Consider the following 19679-nt stretch of genomic DNA (forward strand, 5'->3'; position numbering starts at 1 on the left):
ACACACCTGCACATAAGCTATATGCATAAATAAGTTGCAATTTTGGGGCATAAATCATGTATCCAACTTAGCTGTTTTTTGTTAAAGGCTGAATGAGTAGGATTTTCCTAAAAACAATGTTTAGACTTACACGAAATGAATCACTAAAAGATTATGGCGGTGTATGTATCTGCAGAGACCCTGCCCACTGCCTGTAGTTTCTTCATGTTTGTGACATTTCTGGGCGTCAGCATTTGGGCAGTTGGTTTGTGGCTCCCAGCCAATAACAGCGCGGAGGGTGTGAGGTCGGGATGTATTGAGCAGGTTATTGGCTGGGGGCTAAACGCCCACTGCGATGGGTTACTGTCTGTCTCTCCTCTGCTCTCGGCCTGTGTCATGGATGTATAAAGAGCTGCAGGTCTGTGTGTCTGTTTGACAGAGAGCAGTGTCCAGCTACACACACACACATACACGGCAATGTGGCACCTTCCTGCAGCATTGTGTGGAGGGTCTCTGATTTGTTACCACTAACACCAATCTCTTCATTTACTCTCTAGCTCGCTTGACCACCACTTAGGATGGTATGTTTACAAACAGCAAATGACAAATCCTACTCAATTTGCCTTTAAGTGATTTTCATAAAGATTCCAGGCTTGTAAGTGAGCTTGTGTTCTTGGTCTTAATCAGACATCTTTTAGTCACACATAGACAATGCTTCATGATAAACCTAGACACACAAGATACCTTACTGTGTTCTGTGTATGTGTCCAGAAACCTGAGGAAAACGGAGAGTAGAAAGAATAAGTTGGAGGACCAGCTCAACTCTGTTGGAGCCAAAGTAAACGAGCTGAAAGAGAAGTATGTCTCATTCCAACCTTCAGTCTTTTCTTCCAGCCTTTGATTCTTCCATTTCTACTGTATTTTACCTGTGAGAAAAAAGGTTATCATTTTACTTCATCAGAAATGACTCCGGTAATGTTTTTGTAAAAAAACATAATTCAAATCATTCAACTTCACAGTGACCATCATTCCCTTATGACTAGCCCTAACTTCAGGTTGACTAGATAGCAAAAAAAAAAAAAAAACCCTGATCCAATCAGGAGCATGACAAGAACTCATTCTGTCTTTTCGATTGGCCAGACCAGAACTGGCGAAAGCAAAATTTACTTTTAAACTATGGTGAAAAGCTGGTATGACCGACAATAATGCAGCTTTCCAAAAGGTATCCACAAGAGAGAAACTTCACTTTTTTGAATTTGCTGTCCCTTTCAATCACTTCCAGTTGTGCGTCATCAATCCTTCTCTGCTGCTTGTATTATTCCACCATGTAGTGATATACATATGGATACAAACAATCCATAATGCCTAAAGGGCATGTCTTTTCCACCATCTTTTAAATTTGGACATTGGCAAGTCCCCCCTTACTTTTCAGGTCATAGTCCAACACAGGTGAACTTCACACTGCACGTGTGACCGAGCCCTTATGCTCAGTCACACATCTTCAACCTTTGCTCTCTCTAACAATCTGTCCTACCGTTTATCTTCCAGTCCATCCCTGTTTGTTACAGTCATCCCTTAACTGTGTGCATCGAACTGAAACATTTTTTTTTCACCGGCCATTCCCTTCCTCTCCCCTCTTCTCCTTCCTTACTCTCTTGGCACCTCACCTCACCTCTCCTCGCCTCAACTCGCCTCACTTCTACTTTCAACGGCGTAGAAGCAACTACAAATGGATTATACATCAGATAAATTATGATATATTTACAGTGTATTTAATCTGTCTTTGGGGAAATTGAATAAAAACAAGAATTCCAGTCTTAGAAATCTCCAGTGTCCCCGTATCAAACACATTCTTCTACTACTTTATCTTTCCTCAGGTTTCAGTGTTATACTACAGAGGCAGCTAAGTTGGAGGCTGAGGTGACAAAAGCTCAGGACACGATCACTGCAGCCCAGCAGCTTATATCACAACTGGACGGAGAACACACACGGTGGAACGCACAGGTAGTTTGATGTATGAGTTTGTTGATGTGTGTATTGGTGTGGGAGGTTATACACATTTTCTAAGAAAGGGGCTCATTTACCATGTAAGCGCAACAGGAGGTGTGTGTATGTACATGTGCGTGTGTGTGACAGGGGGATGTATCCTGCTGTCTTGAGTCCCTTCTGGCTGTTTTTACTCCTCTCTACAGCATCTGTCTGCACCTTAATTAAAACACTCAATCTCTTCCTGACATACACACTTGCACATACACCCTCACACTCACTGCCTCCCCCAAGGCCCTCACCAAAAGAGCCAGTTTACTCTCTGCTCACGTATTTCCATTTACTCACACATACACACACACACGCTTCATCCCTAACTCTTTTGCACACTATGCAGTAGCTGTGGTTCGCTATATGTTAATGCCTCTAACTTGGGTGTTTCAAGGGAAAGGGAGAACCACATATAGAGAGGGAGTACATAGCTACAGAATTAGTGGTGCAGAAAAAGACAAGTTTTGAGTTGAAGTACATCAAATAATGTGGCAGGATGTTTGACAGTATTAGCTTAAAGGTATGATCTGGTACGTTGCATCATTTATGATTCAAACTATACATGGTCCCTTTTAAATAAGATAAATAAATTATCCAGTAGACCAGATATTATGTAGTCCTAAAAACCTGCAGCCTCAGAGGCGTGGGCATTCAAGACTCATAAGACTTGACAATTAAGCCCAGTGCATAGTTATTAAACATGTGCATGTGTATTTGTGATCCCCCTCTAGACTACATCAAAGGAATCCTGATCAACCTAGAAATGACAGCAATAATGTCACATTAGCTCATAACGGGGCAATAAAGTGTAGGAATGTGCTCCTGTGTTGTGAGTTGGGTTTACAGTTAATCAGTTTGGAGAAGTGAAAGCTCATGCTATGCCCACATGGGCCAAGTTACTTACCTTTATCTTCCATTTTTCTCTTCTTTCATCCCTACCTTTTCTTTACATTCATCCCTCTGATTCCTTCCAATCCCCATGGAGCCCTTCTGTCTCTTGTCTTTCTCTTTTTTGTACTTTTTTCACCCTAATCACCTACCTGTCCGTCTACTCCTCCTCTCCTCTCTCTGGCCTGTATCTGTTCTCCTTGTGTCTCTCTGTCTATCAGATGTCTGAGATAAAGAACGAGTTGGACACGCTCCCTATGAGGGCTATGCTTGCTGCGGCGTTCATCACCTATCTGTCTGCGGCTCCTGAAGACCGTAGAAAGCACTGTCTGGAGACGTGGATGGCTCAATCTGGACTTCAGAGTAAATAAACAACCCGCTGGCACCAACATATGCCAACTCCTGTACTAAACAGTCTGCACAAACACACTGCTACCCACACACATGGCACAATGCACTGTGTTAATGCATATGGTGCATATACAACACTTAAAAATTATTAAATAATTGGAAAGTGGAGAGTGTTAAAATTGCTAGAAACTTCTCCAAGTCTACAATTTACACAAAAATTTACCAATCATGTTGGTATATTGTCAAAAAAAGTGTCTTTATCTTTAATCATGCAAGTAACCTAACAAGTACTTACAAAAAAACTAACTCAGTAAAGATTACAATACTTTCCTTTACAATACTTAGCTGGGGTAGGTAGTTTATTACAGAAGTGTTTTTTGTTATATTTGTTGAAATTCATTTTACATTCTGACAGCAATCGATAAATCAGATGATCTGACACAAAGATTTGCCTTATTTGCCTTATTTGGTCCAATTGAAATGATTGGCTGGCTTATCTGCCTGTCAACCTACCCTACCATCCTGTGCACACTCTTCCACTTAAAAAATGTTTTTTGGGGGAGTGGCTTTGGATGGAGGCCTTAAGGGAGTAGGTGGGATTTTTTTCTCTTGCTAGTTTCTCCAACGTTGCCTACCCTAACTTTAATAATGCAGTACACACGGTAGCTCCGCTTTAATCTTGAGAAGCTACAGAGCTGCAGTCTCTTTTCATTCAGCATACACTGTAAATTTCCAGCTAAACTGAGGCTTTTTGAAGACACCTCTCTCTCTCTTTCTCTCTCTCTCTCTCTCTCCCCTGTCATTCACCGTGTTGTGCAGTTTTACGTGCATTATTGCTGCCGACAACTGCATGCGCGTTGCAGTTCCCCGTGGGTCTATTTCAAGTAGCTGGCTATTTAAAAACGATAAAAATATTCTTTATGTGATTCATCAACGGTGATAAATTATCCAAAAGTCCCACGAGGTGCGAACAACTCGGCACAACACCGTGAAGCTGGGGCTCGGTCTCTTTAACAAACGTTCCTCCACTGCCACTGCACACATACGCCTACACATGCGCACTGACGACCCAGGGTTAGGGTTACAATTTTGGATTTATTCATGCACTTCAAAACCATTTATTGAAAGTTTTATTCTTTTTACATATTTATTTATGGCATTAAATGTTGAACTGTATATTGTAATAGGCTGTATATTAACTTACTGGGAGAAAACTGGTAGTTCTATGTAAAATCAGACGTTGAGCACCCCCATATTGCTGAAATGGCACGATCCTTATTTCACTGCATCGGATCTTCGACTATTCGGGGTCAGCCCTATTATAGACACTATTGTTGAATTGAGACTTGTCAAGTGGTTGTTGAAGTGTCCAGTAACTGAGGTGTCTGAGGTTTGATTAAAATTACCAACTCTCTTTTGAGTAAACGAATATAAAAGGCAACAAATACGCATGTGCTTTTGTGTCGTGTTTGTTTTTTTTATCAGAGTTTGATTTACGGTCATTCCTGTGCACGGAGAGTGAGCAGTTGATCTGGAAGAGTCAAGGGCTGCCGTCTGATGATCTCTCCATGGAGAACGCACTTGTCATACTACAGGTTAGACATTGATGGGCATCTCTGTCAAATCTTGTTTTGTCTCTCCTTTTGTTTTAATTCCCTTTATTACAAATCTGCTTTGACACAGAAGGATCTATTTCATTAAAGCAATGTAATCACCTTTTAAAACGACATCAAAAGTACAATATAACTACAGCATTTACTTGTAACAACCAATCATTAATACCATATTATTGGTAATATCAAAAATTCTGCCCTCATTACCATTCATATGCCCTCCATTTGTCTGTATTGTGTTTGTCTGTTGTTTTACCATTGCTGCCTTAAGATCAATGCGCTAAAGTTACAGGTAAGGTGTTCCATAATTCATCCTTATAGCCCCTTAGTTAGTATTAGTAGTGTACTCTCCCATTGTCTCTGTGTGTGTCTCCCCCTACAAGTTTGTGTTTATGCGTGATGTAATGTCATGAGATGTCCCCAGAGCAGGCTTGGGTGGGGGAATGTAATATAACTGGTAAAACAGTAAAAAAAAAATAGAAGGTTCTATAGAAGTTGAAGTGACTCCCTGTGACACCCTTTGTTTTTAACAAGAAACAGAAGTCTCACTCTGAAATCTCGCGAGAGGTGAGTTGTTGTAGAAAGATGCCGGTGGAAACGCGAGAGAGGAGTTTGTTGTGTTGGAGTAAAGTTAGGAAATTTTCTACATACACAACAAACTCCTCTCCCTCGTTAAAAACAAAGGGTGTCATCAGGAGTCACTGGTAGAGATCCTTTCCATGATGTCCAAAATTATCCTTTAAGCACCTACACCTGCATGAGTGGTGAGGCATGCTGGAGAGGTAGTGTGTGCAATGGCGGCCATTTTATGATGTGGCAGCAGATCCTGTCTGGGAATGTTGCACCCCTCTACTACATGTCCCCTTGTGATGCCACAGTGTGTACAGGAAATTGCGGTGACACACACACAAAAGCAACAGAGAAAAGAGACCAGGGTTACTTCTATCAGTATGCAGAGTAAGAAAAGGCTTGAGGGAAAGACAGACAAACAGGTTTGAGAAAGAGAATCTTTGAGCAAGACACCATGAAAGGGACGAGCACAGGATGAAAGGGGAGAGGTGGACTTTATTTCTTTACCTGGGATAGGAGTGATCCCAGGGTCGATAAGCATGACAGCAGTGAGACAGGACTGACTACACACACACACACCTCCTTTTCCTCAGTTACCTAGCCTCTGTTCGAAATCAACATAACCTGAAACCCAGTCCTTTGTCATTGTTCTATACTCAGAGTGTGGCCTGTCCATTCCTGATCGACCCATCATCCCGAGCTACAGAGTGGCTATGTACACATCTCAAACAGCACAGACTAGAGGTTATCAACCAACAGGTAAACACACTCACTATATTAAGGAAACACAGCTTCACACACATGCATGCTGGTGATATGTTCAAATCAATCAACCCTAAACCTAACCTATGAGTGAGATAACTTATGTCTGTAGAAGTATGTAAAGCAATTTCTGTCTAACATTTATTTGAAGTCTGATGAATCCAGTCTATTTGAATTTCATTATGTATACCCTTATCATGTAGTTGCTGCCACTGTTTGACTGAGTGTATGATTAAGCCGCCTTCACCTTTCTCCTCTATCTGTCTAGTCGTTTAACAAATGATATGATCACATTAATCAGTGTTGGACTGTATTACTCATTGCTTCATAATTACTAGTTAGTAATTGCAACATTAGTGTCATTATTTATTATACCATTAAAGCAGTAATTTAGATTTTGTGACATGATGCTCTTAAGAAGATTGAATATGTCCTTTGTCTTCTGTGTGTCTACTGTGTCTACTGGTCTGTGTGTGTATGTATAAATATATTTAATTGCTGTACTTTGCTGTTTTGATTTGTTCTCTGTATATTATTTATTTTATCCCAGTTTGTTATTTTCACTGTCAGGCATACATAATAATATGTATATACTGTGTATAATAATAATAATACAATTAATAATGAGGTTATAAATGCTTTACAAAAGAAAAACAGAGCTAAAAACCCAAAAAAATAAAAACAACACAAGGATCAAACAACAGAATAACACTGAGAAATAAAATAATCTTAAAATTGGAAAATGGAAAGAGTGGGAAGATAAAATACAGCCACGTATTAAATATTCATAAACACTTTCCTATAAAGCAGCGGTTCCCAAACTTAAGCAGCGCACCCCCTTCTACATTTTGACCGGGTTGATGCAACCCAAACCCCCAGCCACACAGCATAGCCTTTTTATAGCATTCAAGAGATCGCAACAATACACTCTCACATTTAAATTAAACTAAAACTACACTGCAACACTGCAAAGTTATGCACAAGCCGTCCCTTTTCAAGAGCAAAGAGGATAGTTATGTGGGAACCAATTGCAGCTGATCTCCCATAAGTAGGGGGTCACTAATTATTTACCAACAACCACTATTTTAAATCATAAAAATAACACACAGTTGCCTAATTAACTATGCTGCAACATTATGACAGAATGTCTGCACTTTTCCACCAGGCAGCCACTATGGTGCAGGACAATATTGACTTACCTTAGGTTGAGACCGCATCTGTGAACATGATCTCAGTTGTGTTTATTACTGTATTCGACTCTGTATTGACTGCTGCTTGTTCGTTTTGTATTATTGGCTTTATGATGCATCCTCCAATTAGTAGAGTGCTACATCTTATAATCTACCTGCTAAGGTAACACTTAAATATGATCCCATAAAGGGTGGAATTGAGCCTCTCCCATAGACTGTATATAAAAACGTCTCTCCTAGAGCGATGTATCTATTACTGAAGCTGAAATAAACATCACAATCTGATTATCTGTTTCAATGATGACAAGCAACCCAGTGCCCCGTTACACTAGTGAACATGCCTGAAGTCACAGCCTACAGGGTTCCATTTCACTCAGCGACACTCTTGAAAGGGACGGCTTTTTTTATTTTTTATTACTCTTTATTTTGCATTTTTCTTATTACAACACAACATACAAAAACAAAGAACAAGGGGCACCAGATATTGTATAATAACAAAATAAAGTATTACAATTAAAGTGTTAGAATTGCTCCGCTTCTTTATATGCAAGCCATTTTCCCCAATGCTTATTATATATGTGACCTTTGATACGTAGAAAGTATGTCATTTTCTCCATTGAGTGAATCTCCTCCACTATTTCTTTCCATTGCTCAATCCGAGGTGGGTCGATCTTTAGCCAAGACCGAGTGATAGCCTTTTTACATGCAATCGTTAGAATTTTAAAAAGATAAATGTCATCTTTTTGGACCACCTCACCAGGTAGTAGACCTAGCAAGAAAATCTTGGGATCTCTAGGGATGACATAACCCATTATACTCCCAGTAATTAGAAAGATACTGTCCCAGAATTGCTCTAACTTTGAGCACGTCCAAAATATATGAGAGTGATTGGCGTTCCAATGCCCACACTGCCGCCAGCATTGCTGTTGTTCACCCCTTAGTTTATTAATAATATTATAATACCAGATTCTTCCACCCAAATTCCCTCCATCTTTTCGAGCTAGTAGACGTTTGTTGTGTCACACACATCGAAAGCCAATCACCCTCTGACACTTCCATACACAGCTCCTTTTCCCATTTTGACTTAATATACAAGGTATTATTTCCATTTTGTTTCTGCAGAGCTTTATACAATTTAGAGACAGTTTTACTTGGTTGGAGCTTATAAGCATTAATAAAAACTTGAACAATGTCATTGCCCTCAGGAGAAATACCCACCCTTATTTCACTGTTATAGAAATGTCTCACTTGGAAATATTTGAATAGGTCCCTGTTCTCTAGATTATATTGTCTCTTGAGATGTCTTAAAGGTATTACCATCTACAAACTGGCACAGGGCCATAAGGCCTTGATCTTTCCAACTCAAGAATGAAGAATCTATTTCACCAAGTCGAAAACTCGGGTTGCAGGAGGGCCAGATCAAGAGTTTAATATCATTAGCCAATTTGTATTTATTTACAACCTCTTTCCAAATTAAAAGCGTGTCTTCAACTATACGATTCCCATCTTTGTTTGTGATAATTTTACCTCCTAGACGGGTTTGAGGTTGGCTCTGACCCTGGGTTAGTTCGATCTGTCTCCATTGAGCTTCGATTTCTGGGGAACACCAGTAGACCATATATCTCATTTGAGATGCGTAGTAGTATTCCTTCAGATTTGGAAGGGCTAGCCCGCCATGATCTTTATCAATCTGAAGTGTTCTAAATTTTATCCTTGGTCTAGCCCCTGCCCAGATAAATCGTGATATTAACCAGTCCCAAGCGTGAAAGTGTGAGTCAGAAATCCTGATAGGCAACGACATAAAAAGATACAAAAATCTAGGAAGCAGGTTCATCTTCACTATTTCCACTCTAGAATTGAAGTCTAGTATCAGCATTGTCCAGCGGTTCATGTCTTTTTGTATTGAGTCACTAACTTTCTCGAAATTCAAACTGAACAAATCGTCTAGATCTTGGGAGATAAACACACCTAGATACTTTAACTTTTTAGCTTCCCAATTAAGTTTATAATTGTGCCGTATGGATTTACTGGGGGAGTAGTTAATGGTCAGGACTTGTGTTTTGGTAATGTTTAGGTTATAACCAGACAGCTGACCAAACTCTGTCAAAGTTCTCATAAATTTAGGGAGGCTTGCCTCTGGGTTTTGGAGGTAGGCGATAACATCATCTGCAAAAAGTCCAATTATATGTTCAGTACTTGCAATAGTAATGCCTTTAAGCTCTTCATTTTGCCTAATAGCCTGTGCCAAGGGTTCTATGAATAATGCGAAGAGCGTTGGACTGAGGCAACAGCCTTGTCGAGTACCTCTAAACAGTTGAAATCTATCAGTTAGGTGGCCATTAATTTTTACCCTGGCCATCGGCCTGTCATACAGTGACTGAATACATCTGATAAATTGATTGTTAAAGCCAAAACGCTCGAGTACCTTGTATAAAAAGGGCCAGCTGACCCGATCAAAGGCTTTCTCCGCGTCGAGGCTGACTAAAGCCAAACTCAGTTGTTGTTTCTTGGCTTGGTCCATGACATGCAATGTTCGTCTTATACTGTCGTGAGTTTGGCGGCCTTTAATGAATCCTGTTTGGTCCTCATGAATCAAATCTATAAGATAATTCTCCATTCTCTTAGAGATTATAGAGGTAAAGATTTTATAATCGACATTCAGTATTGAGATCGGACGATATGACTCACAATATTGTATATTTTTTCCTTCCTTAGGGAGGACAGATATTACTGCCTCTCTCCATGATGGCGGTATCTCTGCTCTACTCAGAGACCAATTAAAAGACTCCAGCAGAACAGAAGCGAGTTCCTCTTTGAAAATCTTGTACCACTCATTTGAAAACCCATCGCTACCTGGGCATTTGTTAGTTTTCAGATTTCCAATAGCTGCGTCCAATTCTTTTCGAGTAATAGGGGTAGTTAATGCGCCGTTTTGTATTAATCCTAGGGAAGGCAAGTCTAAACCTCTCAAATACTGTGTAATAACGCTTTCATTTACTGGTTTTGAGGGTGTGTATAATGTTTGATAATAATTTTCAAAGATTTTATGAACTTGATTGATTTCATAAGTCAAACTATCAGTTAAAGGGTCTCTAATTTTGGTAATCGAGTACTTCAATTGTTGCTTTCGGAGGCGCCTTGCTAGAATTCTTGTGGCTTTTGAACCAGATTCGTAAAAGGTCTGTTTTGAAAATCGTAATTTTTTCTCTATCTCCTCGTGTATCATATCATTTATATTATTTTTAATAACTGTTATTTGTTTGGTCAATTCTTGATCATTAGTACTTTATGCTGTTTTAGTTCTAAACTCCTAAGTGTCTTTTCCAACTCATCATATTTTAATCGTTTTATCTTCTTCAAATAGGCAGTTTTTGAAATGAGTCTGCCTCTCATTACTGCTTTAACTGTATCCCAAACCAGAACCGGATTTACCTGACCATTGTTATTATCTTCTATGCATTCTACTATTTCCTTCTTAATGTCATTCCTTGTGGTTTCATTCTTGAGAATGCTTATATTTAAGCGCCATAAAGTTGTTTTTGGTTGGTTAGATAAATTAATAGATAGATAAACAATATTGTGATCAGATATATCAGAAGTTCCAATTTTGCATTCCTTCACTCTAAACCTGTCAATGGTGTTCATTAAAAAGAAGTCAATCCTGGAGTGAACTTTATGTGTGAGAGAATAATGGGTAAAATGGTGAAAGTCCCTCCAGACATCGAACATACCCGTCTCTCTAATTAAACTATTAAGCTCTTTTGACCTGCCAGTCTTTTGTTTTTTGGAGCTGGTTGTATCCATGGTATAATTTAGAATTGTATTCCAATCTCCAGCACAAACTAGAATCCCCTCACTTACTGAGATTATTGCATCAAAAAGCAGTTTAAAAAACTTCCTGTCACTTTCCGGTGGGACGTAAACATTAGCGAACGTAACAAAACATTATCAATTCTCCCTTTTACGATAATAAACCTGCCTTCTTTATCAACCTTTTCAGAGATTAATTCAAAGTTTAAAGAGTTGGAAATGAGAGTAGCCACCCCTCTTTTCCTACTATTTTTACACCAGCTATGAAATGTATTAGAGTACCCAAATGTTTTAAACTTATCATGTTCTTGCTTAGACATATGAGTCTCCTGTAGAAAAGCTACTTGTGTCCCATCTCTTCTCAATTTAGCTAGCACCCTTTTTCTTTTCACTGGATTACTCAGTCCATTTACATTCAAAGAAGCAATTTTTAAATCAAACGACATTGATTATAGTAACGAAAACACTTACATGGTTTAGCGGCCCCTAAAAACATTGAACAAAACACACATTGAACAAAAACAAAAAAGAACCTTAATGAACTGACTTCCAAACGGAAAGAGGATCCTTCCTCCTCCCCTGTAACCCCGTTGGCAGGTTGAGGGTTAAGTCTCTCTGGATGAGAGGGCCCGAAAAAGACAGTAGATGTGTCTGAAAACACGTCCATCTTATTAGTCCAACGTAGTCGATAAAGAGTGGCCTCTCCCACGTAGTAGATAATCAGGACCTGGCCTAAAAAAAAAAACAATAGCAAAAAAAAACATTGCGTTGTAGCATGATGCCCTGCACCTTATTAATCCGACTGATCCCTCTGGAATTCTTGCAATTTAGCCTTCGCTCTGAGCGCCACAGCGGGTCCGCTGCTGCGCGCCGGCTGCCAGCCCAATAGCTCCCGAAGACGAGACTCCGCGCTGGGCCCTCCGTCGTCTGTAACCCGGCTCCTCCACTTGAAATCCGCGTCTCTTCAGCTCCTTATAGACTTCCCGAGCGCTGGAGTATGTGCGCACGCCAGACTCCCAGTGGATCCTCATGTTAGTGAACGGCGTTTGGAAACGTATGCCTTTGTCCTTGAGTATTTTTTTAATTGCGTTGTATTCTTTGCGCCTCTTAACAATCTCGGGTGCGTAGTCATGGTCGAAGTGTATAAATGCGGTGCCCACCTGTATCTTGCCTTTTTTCCACACTTCCCTCAAGATCATTTCTTTCGTAGAAAACTCCAGAAAATTAACAATTACAGCCCTCGGTGAAGCTCCGGGCGGGGGTTTACTAGCAAGAGCCCGATGTGCGCGTTGTATTTTAAGGTTAAAGTCCTCCGGTAGTTGTAGCTGGCTCTGCAAAAGCTTCTCAATGAACTGCGTTACAGAGACCCCCTCTTGACCTTCTGGTATCCCAAAGACACGTATGTTATTTCTTCTGGATCGTGATTCTAAGTCAAGCACTTTGATCTGAAGTTTCCTCTGCTGTTCGAGGCAGGTGCACAGCGCCTCAGTCGCCTCCTCTGCCCAGCTCTCCACCTGGTTCACGCGGGCCTCCGCTTCATCCATGCGCTGTGATAGGCCTTGTACATCGGTTGCAATAATATCCAGTTTACCGTTGATTTCTTGTCCCAATTGGCCGATATCCAGTTTGAGCTTTGCATTGTCTCCTTGCAAATCGGATTTTAACTCCCCTATTGCCTTAAGTACCTCAGCGGTGTCCATACTTTTCCCGGGGCTCCCCGTTCCCGCGCCAGCCGTGTCGTCGCTAGCTTGGTCCGGTTGGGTATTAGCTTTTGCGGCTGGGGCACTTTTATTATGAGCTTTGGGCATTTTTATCGATTTATTTGTGGCCTAGTATGCTTCTTCTCCCTCTTATGAATTATTTTGTTATAAATAACAAACAGAATTGCGAGTTCGAACGGGATTTTCGAGGTTAGAGTGGGAGAGAGGTTTCAATGCGACCGACTACTCCATGAGCACACCCGGAAGTCGAAAGGGACGGCTTTTAAATCCAGTCGCTTTCCCCTTACCCACTCACTGCTTCACAGTTAAACACCGCATGCACCTGTCTTTTCTATCTTTTCACTGCAACTCTGCATCGCGATGTAACGTAACATTTTCATTACTTAAAAAAGTAACAGTGGCAGTAAATCTTTTTCTCATACTGTGGTGGTTATACTTTGCAATCAATCCACTGTTCACCTGCATGGCCGAACTGTGTGTGTGTGTGTGTGTGTGTGTGTGTGTGTGTGTGTTTCATGAAAAAAAAAAAAAAAAACACATTTCAACCCCCCCTCTGTTTTTTCACAAATTGACCTAACATGGACCAAAAGAGAATCCATATGAGGATTTGTAAGTGCCTGATAGCTAGTGTTAATAATAACTCCAGCCATCCATCCATCCTCAACCGCTTATCCTGCGTACAGGGTCGCGGGGGGCTGGAGCCAATCCCATTTTACATCGGGCGAAAGGCAGGGTAATAATAATAATAATCCATCCATCCATCCATCGTCAACCGCTTATCCTGCGTACAGGGTCGCGGGGGGTTGGAGCCAATCCCAGCTTACATCGGGCGAAAGGCAGGGTAATAATAATAATAATAATCTTTATTTGTAGAGCACTTTTCAAAAACAAGTTACAAAGTGCTTTAACAAGTGTAAAGACAATAATACAAAAACAATACAAGCATGAAAACATTGAAAAGACTAAAATACACGATAAATATAAAATTAGTAAAATAGAATAAAATAAAAGGGATAAAATCAAATCAAATAAGATCGGGATAGGCTCTCCTATAAAAGTATGTTTTAAGAAGGGACTTAAAAGAGTTCACTGACTCAGCTGACCTGATTTCCTCGGGCAGGCTGTTCCAGAGCCTCGGGGCCCTGACAGCAAACGCTCTGTCCCCTTTAGTTTTCAGTCGAGACTCTGGAACAGACAACAGACCTCTGCCCGAGGATCTCAAGGTACGTGCTGGTGTGTGTGGGACTAAAAGTTCAGAAATATAACATGGCGAGAGGCCATGAAGAGCTTTAAAAGTGATCAATAGAATTTTAAAGTCAATTCTAAAACATACTGGGAGCCAGTGTAGTGAAGCTAAAATAGGAGTAATGTGGTCATATTTCTTTGTTCTGGTTAAAAGCCTGGCAGCTGAGTTCTGGACAGTCTGCAGTCGATCAATAGATTTTTTGGTTAAACAGGTGAAAAGGCTGTTGAAACAATCCAGGCGTGATGAGATGAAGGCGTGTAAAATGGTCTCGGTGTCCTTAAAAGTTATATTAGATCGAATTTTTGCTATATTTCTAAGTTGATAAAAACATGATTGAACAAGCTTTGTGGTGTGCTGCTCGAAATTTAAATTACTATCAAACCAAACACCAAGGTTCTTTGCCACAGGCTTAATGTGATTTACTAGGGAACCAGTCCCATCTGCTCGGACCCGATGACCAGGATTTCTGTTTTGTCTGAGTTCAGCTGGAGGAAATTATTTGACATCCATTTTTTAACTTAACAAAGGCAGTTGTTAAGTGAAGTATATTTGTGTGTCATCAGCATAAATATGAAAAGAAATGCCATATTTATGGATAATATGTCCAAGGGGAAGCAGATACAAGGAAAACAAAATGGGTCCTAAGACCGACCCCTGAAGCACACCATATTTAACTGGACAGAACGAAGAGACATAGTTGTTTACGGACACGCAAAACTTCCTATTTGACAGGTAGGATGAAAAACCATTCTAGGGCAGTACCAGAGATCCCCACCCAGTTCCTCAGTCTGTCTAACATGATGTTGTGATCAATGGTGTCAAAAGCAGCGCTAAGGTCCAGGAGTACCAGGACTGAGCACATACCTTCATCAGCAGACATTAAAAGGTCATTGGTGACTTTAAGCAGGGCAGTCTCAGTGCTATGGTACTTCCTGAAACAAGATTGAAACTTTTCCAGTACAGGGAGCAGCTGTTTGGACACAATTCTTTCTAGAATCTTTGCAATAAAAGGCAGTTTTGAAATTGGTCTAAAATTTTGTGGGAGGGAGGGATCTAAACCAGGTTTCTTTAAAAGTGGGTTCACGCAAGCCGTTTTAAAATAATCAGGGACACAACCAGTAGATAGGGAGCTGTTGAAAACAGAGTAAAAACTTTGTAGGTATTACATCAAGTGGGCTGGAGAACACTCTCATTTGTGATACTGTTTTTAAAAGCTCAGACAAGTCGATGGGATAAAACTGGTTAAAACTCTCTTGTTGCTGGTGAGGAACCTCTGAGTAAGAGACCGCGGGGGTAATAAAGGCTCTGACTGACACCACCTTATTGGTAAAATAAGATAAAAACAATTCACAGTCATCATTACTTCCAGCTGAGGCACAAGGAGGGGTTGGGTTTACCAGCTGATCCACAGTCTTAAACAGAAACCTGGGATTGTGTTTATGTGTAGTAATGAGTTCAGAAAAATAGTGTGTTCTCGCATCCTTAACCACGTTATTGTAGTTAATTAGTAAATCCTTCAGACTGAGGTAATGGACTTGGAGACTGGATTTTTTCCATCTGCGCTCTGCTTTCCTGCATTCCCTTTTGAGGCTGCAAATGCTGTCATTTATCCAGGGTTGCTTACTAGCTTTAGACATAGGCCTAACCTTTAGAGGAGCAGTAATATTTAGTGACGACAAGCAGATATGATTGAAGTGATCGACCAGATTGTCGGTGTTGGAATCAGACAGGTGTTGGCTTTGGCTCTGAAAGAATGCGCAAAACTTTGAAACACTTTGTTCATTAAAGATGCGAGAACACACAGAGCTTGGTGAGGCGGCATGAGTAACAGGCGAATTGCAGCTAAAAGCAATACATCTGTGGTCAGATATGGTCATGTCCACTAATTCCACAGAGGAAATGCTGACACCCAGGGTAAAAACCAAGTCCAGTGTATGACCACGGTTATGTGTTTGCCCTTTGACATGTTGTTTGAAGTTAAAAGAAGTGGCCATATTTAAAAAGTCAGTTGCATTAACATTGGTGGGGTCATCAACATGAATATTAAAATCGCCACAAAGAACAATTCTGTCATAATTTAAAACCAAAGTAGATAAAAATTCAGGAAGTTCTGATAAAAGTCCTCCAGGCAGTTTTGGGGGGTGATAAATTATAACAAATATGATAGGTTGCAGCCCTCCAAGTTTAAGAGTGAGAACTTCAAAGGAGTTAAATTCATCACAGCGTACTTGATGACATTTAAAATTTTTCCTATACACGCTCACTAGCCAACCACCACGACCACTGACCCTCGGTTGACTAAAACAATCATATTGAGGCGGACACAGTTCAGCTAGCTGGCTATAGTCATTCATTTGCAACCAGGATTCAGTTAAAAACATAAAATCTAGATTTGCAGACAAGATAAAATCATTTAAGATAAAAGTCTTACTTGAAAGTGATCTCACATTGAAGAGAGCCATTTTAAATGAGTTTGTTCTGGGTGCTAGAATTGGTGCAGTTGTCCTAATCCTTAAGAGATTACTATTATTTCTGTGTGGGATGTGCACATTTCGGTGTGGGGTACACCCTGGACAGGTCGCCAGTCCATCGCAGGGCCACACGTAGACAACGAACCACTCACATTCACATCTAAGGACAATTTTAGAGACTTAATAATAATTTTTTTTAAAAAAAGGAAAGTTTTCAATTTCAGGTTTTTATTTCATGAAAAGTCACACGAAAAAGTATTGGTGTATTTATTACACTATTACACCACCATTACATTTTTCCTCTCGCCTTCCTCTCCCCTTAGAGGCAGCTTGCACACCACAAGGGGTATAATTTAGAGCAAGGCCATTTAACGCTTTAAAAGTCACCAATTCATAGTTTTCAAGTGACGTCACATTCCATGAAAAAAGCGGAAAAAGGCGTTATTTTCCGCTGCCTGCCAACCAGGAAGCAAGTGATACACTGTTACTATGAGTTTTTTACTTTTGCATTGCCAAAATGCTGGATGGTAGTTGTACTTTCTGATGCACAAATCGAGTCACAATCAGTCATTAAGAGAAAAATTTCATTGGTGAGGGTTTATAGGCGCTTAGTAAAGCAACCTTAAAAGGGGAAAAAAGGTTTTATTGATTTAAACTGTAGCCGATACAATAATTTCAAATTGTTAATGAGGATAGTAATTATTGCTATATGTTATAAATACTGTATAACCAACAAATACTTGAATTAAAGGTATTGTTCCAATTGTGTGTCTGTGTGCCTGCTCTCTATAGGATACAAACTTCATGACATCCCTGGAGCTGGCGGTCAGATTTGGAAAAACCCTTATTATCCAAGAGATGGATGGAGTTGAACCTGTGCTCTACCCACTGCTGAGGAGGGAACTCATAGCACAGGGTACACACACACTCAAAAACACCTTTTTCATAAAAATAAAAAAAGCAGGCATCATGGGAAAAATAATTGCTTCAGCGTTGTGATGCAGAGGATTCGACTCAGAAATTGATCTGTCAGAGACAGGGTGATAGTTTGTCAGTAAGAGCTCATTTATTGAGTTACCGTGAATTACTCTTGGTCTTTGCTCCTCTCGCTCTAAAATGAGTGAGCTTGTAGAAAGAAAGCTGTAAGTATGCAGAGCAAATAAGACAATTTTTGTACATACAAAGCCATTATTTTACATTGGTGCTGCACACACACACACACATGCATACAGCACATACACAAGTATTACACTACAATCAATGGGTTGGTTGTTTTTGGCCACTGAAGAATTCAGATAGCTGAAATACTTTACACAAAATACTTTAAAATAAGTATTTACTATATAAAATCAGCATGTTCTGTATTCTGTTTTGTTGGTTCTGTTTTATGGATAAATGCTACGTGAAATTCTTTAATACAAAAATCCACAAAAACACGTATTCACGCGTGGCTATGTTTGAATCGGCCCTTCTGATTTCACTTGTGCTATTTTAGTTTCTTGGCTTAGATAATTGCATACCAATCACAGTTGCAAACAGCTGCTTTAATCACATAGGTACACGTAAACAGAGGTTGGAAATATCTGTGAAAATGAGGGTGATTCATAAAGCAATGAATCATCCAGGGAGAGGTGGTTGTCTATTTGAAGCTGATTTGGAAAGAGTGGGGGCAGAGAAAGTGTGAGAGAGGGCAAGTTATCCACTTAAAAGTGGTGTTGAACAGGATGGAAAAAAGAGTCGAGACAAAGGCATGGCAGTACTGCATTGCAGACATCTAGAGACAGAGAGTAGAGGAGAAAATGAAATGGTGAAGATAGGATAGTGGCCACTGAAGACAAAGTTACAAGCCTGTATGAAACAGTATATGATGGTAACAAAGACTCTTTCTTTCCGTCCAACTTTGACACGTATGTGCACACACAGGTCCTAGATATGTGGTTCAAATAGGAGACAAGGTTATTGACTACAATGAGGACTTCCATCTCTTCATGGCAACACGGAATCCCACCCCTGTCATACCCCCTGATGCTGTTTCCGTCATTACAGAGGTCAACTTCACTACCACAAGGGCAGGCTTGCGAGGGCAGGTAATCTACGTAACCCACACAAAAACACAAACAAATTCACATCTACTATAATAGCTCCGCAGTAAATGGTACCTTTGTGAATCTACATTCATTTTTGTTGAGACTTTGTTGGAGCAGTGTTGATTAAACTCCATAGTGGGTGAGGTGTTGTCAAATAAAACAATACAATAAAATTAAATATTCTCCTCTTACTGTATCCATAGCCTCAAATGTGCTGCAGATTTTCTGTTTTCAGCTGGCAGTTTGACTCAATTCAGTGTCTAGTGCTACATGAACAAAATCCATGTGTAACAAGCGCTTTTAATATGGAATAATATGTGTATATAGAGAGAATGTATTGCATGTTGTAGAGATACTATGTGTGTTTCTGTAGTCAAACTGTATGTTTGTGTGTGTGTCTGTGTGTCAGCTGCTAGCCTTGACAATCCAACAGGAGAAGCCAGAGTTGGAGACTGAAAAAACAAGACTACTGCAACAAGAGGAGGACAAGAAGATACAGCTAGCTCAGTTGGAAGAATCACTGTTAGAGGTACACATGCAGATATACAGCATACACTGAGATCAAAGTAGAGGAGAATTCTAAATTTTGGAGTAGTAGAGCTGTACTGTACACTATAGTACATATATGATATATACATATCTATGTATGTGTGTGTGTGTGTGTGTGTGTGTGTGTGTGTGTGTGTATATATATATATATATATATATATATATATATATATATATATATATATATATATATATATATATATGGTCATATAATTAGAATTTCATCAAAATGTTGATTTATTTCAGTAATTCCATTCAAAAAGTGAAACTTGTATAATGTATACATTCATTACACACAGACTGATATATTTCAAGTGTTCATTCCTTTTAATTTTGATGATTATAACTGACAACTAATGAAAACCCCAAAATCATTATCTCAGAATATTAGAATATTGTGAAAAG

At 39.8% G+C, this 19679-nt stretch overlaps 1 protein-coding gene across 3 annotated transcripts in view; it reads left to right on the forward strand.

Moving 5' to 3' along the window:
- LOC119882869 (cytoplasmic dynein 2 heavy chain 1) overlaps positions 1–19679 on the forward strand; it is a 194770-nt gene that overhangs the window by 53295 nt on the left and 121796 nt on the right. For all 3 annotated transcript variants that reach the window (XM_038693177.1, XM_038693180.1, XM_038693179.1), the window contains 8 exons: positions 751–837; positions 1857–1983; positions 3126–3267; positions 4741–4850; positions 6099–6197; positions 17431–17554; positions 18562–18725; positions 19135–19254. In XM_038693177.1, coding sequence (XP_038549105.1) covers positions 751–837; positions 1857–1983; positions 3126–3267; positions 4741–4850; positions 6099–6197; positions 17431–17554; positions 18562–18725; positions 19135–19254 — 973 coding nt within the window. The remainder of the gene's footprint in view (positions 1–750; positions 838–1856; positions 1984–3125; positions 3268–4740; positions 4851–6098; positions 6198–17430; positions 17555–18561; positions 18726–19134; positions 19255–19679) is intronic.

Source organism: Micropterus salmoides, unplaced genomic scaffold (assembly GCF_014851395.1).
Source record: "Micropterus salmoides isolate LMB-PRFRI ecotype aquatic unplaced genomic scaffold, ASM1485139v1 Ms_hic_scaffold_3, whole genome shotgun sequence".
In the NCBI taxonomy this organism is placed as follows: Eukaryota; Metazoa; Chordata; class Actinopteri; order Centrarchiformes; family Centrarchidae; genus Micropterus; species Micropterus salmoides.